Here is a 5,447-nt window from a genome sequence, read left to right as displayed (position 1 = left end):
ACGTATCTAAGTCTTTTATCTTATTCACTATAACCTCTCACGATACTATTCATTTATATGAGTTGTAAGGATGGAACCGTATATAAACTTAGAAAACCGTGCTAGAGACGTTCATTTACCAAGGTATAAAGACATTCCTTCACCAAGATACGTCTTTGGTATTTTTTACACTTACCCACTTGATATCTCTTAAGATATATATCATTTATGTGGGTTTTGCATGCTCTAGTAAGCCGGTATAGTGTAATATTATCATTAACGATGTCGTAGTATGTGTGAGTAATTTACTGGGAACACATACATATGTATTGTGTTTCTTCTAAAAGCCGGGTGTGACAATATTCTAGGCAGACAAACGGTTCCCTAAAAATTGAGATGTAGGATTAATGATTGACAAGTTAAGCAATCAGATAATGGTCTTCAATCGTGCTTGGGTTGATTTATCTAATCTGCACTCATTTGCCAGCAGAAATAAATAAAGTCTTTAGTACCGTACACACTACTACTACTTGCGTGACATCGCCTTCATCACCTGTTCGACTTCCGGTGCTTCTGGGACCAACTCCAGCTACACTCCCCATCCCACTCCGCATCCGCATTATACACGCTCTGAGTCACTATTTCGCTCTCCAGCAGCCTCCACATCTGTCTCCGCAAAACAGACACCGTGTACCTGCACTCCCTTTTTCCACGATTTCTCTCTCCTCTCTGCAGAAGACTGCATGCGCCACCTCCTGCTCGCGGGCCCCAGCTGTCATAGACTGCATGCGGAGTGTAAATACGGAGTCTGCTAGAAACGGAGACGGATACGGAGAGGAGAGAGAAACTGTTGGCCGTCCTAAATACGGATACGGAGAGAGAGTCTGCTGGAGTTGGTCTCCGCTCAACGGTTGCGCAACGTCTGGTCTCCTTATATACAAGGATAGAGTGGTCAAGAACCAAAACAAATACATGATGCTACAGGTACCGCGTCGACGGGTTTCACACCTCTGTTACACAGTTCCAGGCCTCATCAATTGAGAGGAAAGAATCTGAACAAATGCGATAAAATGAGCCAAAAAAATCTAAACAAAACTGAACAAACAATGTACAAGAAAGCAGCTGTACGTACGTCATGCTCACTGCTTGGACGGGTTGCTGGGCGCGCTCTGCTGCGTTTGGTTCATCTTCTGGTACAGCGCCACCATTCTATTGTACGCCTCCATGCTACCCGGTTGCTGCTGCACATCCCTGTCAGTGTCAGCAGAGACATCGTTCGCACGTAGGCTAGGTAGATATAATAGTTGTTCGCGCACGCACCTGCCCGTTCTGCTGCGCTTGGCAAGCTAGGAAGGCGGAGAAGGCGTCCGCTGGCACCGTGCCGCTGCCGGCCTGCGGGGCGAGGGAGGTGGTGGCGGTGGCGGTGGTGTCCCAGGACACGGGGACGAAGGGGGGCGGGTGCATCATGGGCGGCGTGAGGCCTGCGTAGCCCGGCTGGCCGAGGGAGCCCATGTTCATCTGGGCCATCTGCGCCATCTGCGCCATCTGTGCCATCTGGGCCATCATCGACATCTGGAGCTGCGGCATCGCCATGGGCATCATCATGCTTCCCATCCGGCTCATCAGCTGCACCTGCGCCTGCAGCTGCTTCAGGTAGTCGATCACCTCGTCCAGCATCGACGCCTTGTCTGTCTGCTTCAGGTTCAGGGGCACGGCAACAAGAGCAGCAACGGTGTCGGATCTTCCCGCTCACAGATCATATATATATATATATATATATATATATATATATATATATATATATATATATATATATATATATATATATATATATATATATATATATATATATATATATATATATATATATATATATATATATATATATATATATATATATATATATCGGTTCCGTTGTCAGATGAGTCGCGTTCGATCGTCTCACCTTGTTCGAGTTCGGGACGAGCTTCTGCAGCGTTTTCATCTTCTGGTTGATCCTGTCCCTTCGTTTCTGCAACGAAACACAGAATAATAACCGGATGTATAATTAGATAGAAGAAAATATATAAGAACCAAAGCTGGCCCAACTGAAAACATACTGGCGCATTGGTTTCCGGCCTATATAGGGCCCATATAAAAGCCGTATGCCAAGCTGAGAGTTGGAGCGTCCTTTTCATTCTCGGCCGACAGCACAAAGTTCTTAAGGAATTTAATTAAAGGAAAAACAAAAGGCTCTGAAGAGAGAGAAAAGAGAGTACGGTGTAGTATTGCATCTTATTTGGAGTCCGCAGTCAACAACAGCTATAGCCGTTGTCGTCTCGATCGCTGGGATGCTTCGAAACCTTTGGCGATTCCTTTCTGATGACTAGGTCAAAAAAAAAAGAGGGCCATTTTCAACAGTGTGATGGCTACGTGGAACTTATCCTACATAGCGAAATCGTGATTGAGGCACACGGTATCGTACGTAAAAGCCACATGATGGTAACAGTGTAAAGGAACACGAATTCCTAGCTAGCTAGATCACGTTTGGGTATAGCTACTAGTTATCGTCGTCACTCCATGTTGCTGTGAAAAAAAAGAGATGATATTGGCAACGTACAATCAACTTTTTTTATAAGAATCATTTCGCAAAAAGAAAAAGAAAAGAAAAGAAAAAACATCTGTATCGGAATCTGATTCTATATATATGTAGCGCTGTACTATACGAAAATGATGACGTTTCAAGATTTTCTCTTGGAAGACCTGCTTCTTAGTCTTAGGCTTCCTCTTGTTGAGTACGTAAACATACGATAACAACAGGGATTATAGGGTGAAGAGTTCTAGAGACCATTTTGATGACGTCTAAGCTTATTATTAACTCAGTTTGTGGTTCTGTGTTTTCAGCTAACTATTACTACAGTACCCCCCCCCCCCCCCAAAAAAAAAAATCATTTGCATGTGCACTTGTAACGACCAAATAAAGAGGAGGAATCCACATTTTGTTTCACCGGAAATTTGTAGAAAATGGGCAATAATCGTCGATTCGAAATCTAAACTGATGTCTCAATTGAGGTGCCCCTGCCCCTCTATAGGATGAGGCGGTCTATCATCATGAGTTTAGTTATCTTACCAATTTTGCTGCAATTAATGATCCATTATATTCCTCATGCTTATTATACTGAATTTCAGTATGCTAATAGGGAACAAGAGGTGACGGTGGTGGTTCAAACTATTTCACTTCACAAACTAAAAAAAAGTGAGGAGCAATAATAGGTGTTGTTAAAATATATAAACTAGAGGTGGCCAAAACAGATGTTGGTATCCGACTAAACGATGACCAAAATTACCCAAAATATATCTGGTTTATTTGGTTAGTTTAGATATGTGAACCGAACACACAGTACACGGTAAGCCTCAAGTGTGTGTGTGTGTGTGTTGTCGGAGCAAATAAATATCGCCCAATTTTAAGTGGTTTACAATACAACACCACCTACTATTACTAAAAGCGATGGGTAATATATGACTGTTTGACATATATGGCGTACCATAATGCTAGCCCATGCGTTTTATTTCACCTATCTACATGTACGCGTATGACGAGTGCAGGAATGGGGATCTAGCTAGTAGCTTACACGCTCAGATTCGTTATGGGTCGCAGCAGCCCGGCTCCTCTTGGTGGAAATCGACGACCTCATCGCCCCGTCGTCCCCGTTGATCACCACGTTCTCCTCGTCGTCGTCGCATAAGCCGTCTCTCTTTAGTTATTTTTGCCAGAACATGCACGCACGGACACGTAGAAAAATAAGCATATTTTGTAATGAAATATCCCTGCATGCATGCATATGTAGCGTGTAGCTTAGCATGGAGCATTTCAGATGTGAAGTGCGTGAACCTAGCTAGCCAGCTAGAAAGTAGAAACTATAGAGGTGTGTGTATAAATATGATGAGCTGGTGAATTACTTATAGGTATATAACTAGCTTAGCTTAGCTGCTTGCCTGTGAGCGACGGCTGAAACAGCGCGAATCACTGGCCCCTCCGCCGATGCTGGTGTTCTCAGTATCCGGGGAGCCTTTGTCGTCACGGTCCATGGACGTGGAGTTGTTGGTTGTGGTCGTTCTGAAGCCGCACACGTCGTCGGCCTCGGTGCCGCAGGCGTCCAGCTGCGTGAGCAGCGCGCTCTCGCCGCGGCGGCGAGGCGCGGTGCTCCCCTGGCTGGCGCACACCACCAGACTGTCGTCGCCGACCACGCGCGGCCGCTTCCTCCTCGAGGCGCCCGCTTCTCCGCCGTCTGCAGCGGACTCGCCCGCCCTTGCGGCGCACGGCACTAGCGCGTCCGCCGCGGCCCGCGCCACGGCGTCGGCGCCGATCAGCCACGGCGGCGCCGGCTGCGAGAGGAAGTGCGACCGCGCGGCCGCCTCGCCGACCACCGCCTCGAGCGTCTCGCGGTCCCCGGATGGCGACCCGCCGCCGCGGCCGCCTCCTCCTGCTATGGCATGCAGCTGAGCCGACGACGGCGCCGCGGCGGGCGGGTACTTATTGTGCGCCGGGCGGTTGAGCAGGCCGTGGGAGGAGATGTTGCCCTTCTCCCACGTCAGCTCCGCCACCTCGTAGTACTGGTTCGACATGGGCACGACGACGGGAGCGAACGCGCCCCCGCCGCCTGCTCCTCCAGCTGACGCCTGCAGGAGCAGGCCCCGGTGCGCGCCCCCGGTCGTCGAGACCTGATGGTTTAGGCCGCCTCCGCCGCCAGCTACCGCCGCCGTCGGGTCGTCCACCAGATCCCAGCTCGGCACGCACTGGTTCATCTCCGCGCGATCGCGTGCGTGTCTGATAATATATATCCTCTTGTCACGCACTGATGCGGTCTGCAACTATAGTTCGCTACTAGCAGCTGCATGTACGATCAACACGACGGTCGACAGCGGGAAGACACGGGCGCGGGGGCCGCGCGCGCTCGTAGCGTAGCGAGAGATGGCCGGCCGAAACGGAGCTCCGCAAGCCAGGCAGGCAGCCAGCCAGAGCGCGTATATGTGTGTATGGGTGCAGTCGTCGCACGCACGCACGCACGCGGCCGGGCCTGGATCGCGCGTAGCCGGCGGAGATACTTATGCCGCCGTGGTGGGTGGGGTACATGCAAGGGGTGTGTGTGGCGGAGCCATGCAATGCAACGCATCGTGTGCCCCGCTCTTGTGATGTGTATGAGGACGGAGGAGAGATTGGCGTGGATAGGAGGACGCGGGGGCGGCGGGGGCAGCGAGAGGGACGGCACGGGGGGAAGGGAGGTCGTGAGGGGCCTAGGGCTTTGTGAGGAGGAGGCGGGCACGTAGCGGCCTCGCCTTCCACATGACCGCTGACCATGGTGGCGCCAGCAGCCACCTTTCCCAATCACCGTGGCCATCATAGTACCAGCAGCTCCAGTGGCGAGCGCTGTTTCCTGCGATTTTTTGCACGCATGCCTTGCCTGCGCCTCCATCGGTTTGGAACGCGG

At 50.3% G+C, this 5,447-nt stretch overlaps 1 protein-coding gene across 6 annotated transcripts; it reads right to left on the bottom strand.

Annotated features, from left to right (window-relative positions):
• Positions 1 to 362: 362 nt before the first annotated feature.
• On the bottom strand, positions 363 to 5,185 carry LOC103637653 (transcription factor UNE10). Of its 6 annotated transcripts, none has more exons than XM_008660122.4 (6): positions 3,955 to 5,171; positions 3,591 to 3,713; positions 1,925 to 1,990; positions 1,300 to 1,674; positions 1,112 to 1,220; positions 363 to 1,031 (listed from the first exon to the last, which is right to left on the bottom strand). In XM_008660122.4, the coding sequence occupies exons 1-5, from the start codon at positions 4,762 to 4,764 to the stop codon at positions 1,119 to 1,121; spliced, it is 1,476 nt and encodes a 491-aa protein (XP_008658344.1). In that variant the 5' UTR covers positions 4,765 to 5,171; the 3' UTR covers positions 363 to 1,031; positions 1,112 to 1,118. The 6 variants fall into 6 exon arrangements, with proteins under 6 accessions (XP_008658344.1, XP_008658346.1, XP_008658345.1 ...); XM_008660124.4 differs by having other exon boundaries at positions 1,112 to 1,217; positions 3,955 to 5,170; XM_008660123.4 differs by having other exon boundaries at positions 1,300 to 1,671; positions 3,955 to 5,167.
• Positions 5,186 to 5,447: the final 262 nt, after the last annotated feature.

The sequence above is a fragment of the Zea mays genome, chromosome 1 (genome assembly GCF_902167145.1).
Source record: "Zea mays cultivar B73 chromosome 1, Zm-B73-REFERENCE-NAM-5.0, whole genome shotgun sequence".
In the NCBI taxonomy this organism is placed as follows: Eukaryota; Viridiplantae; Streptophyta; class Magnoliopsida; order Poales; family Poaceae; genus Zea; species Zea mays.
This window is presented reverse-complemented; position numbering and strand designations above follow the sequence as displayed.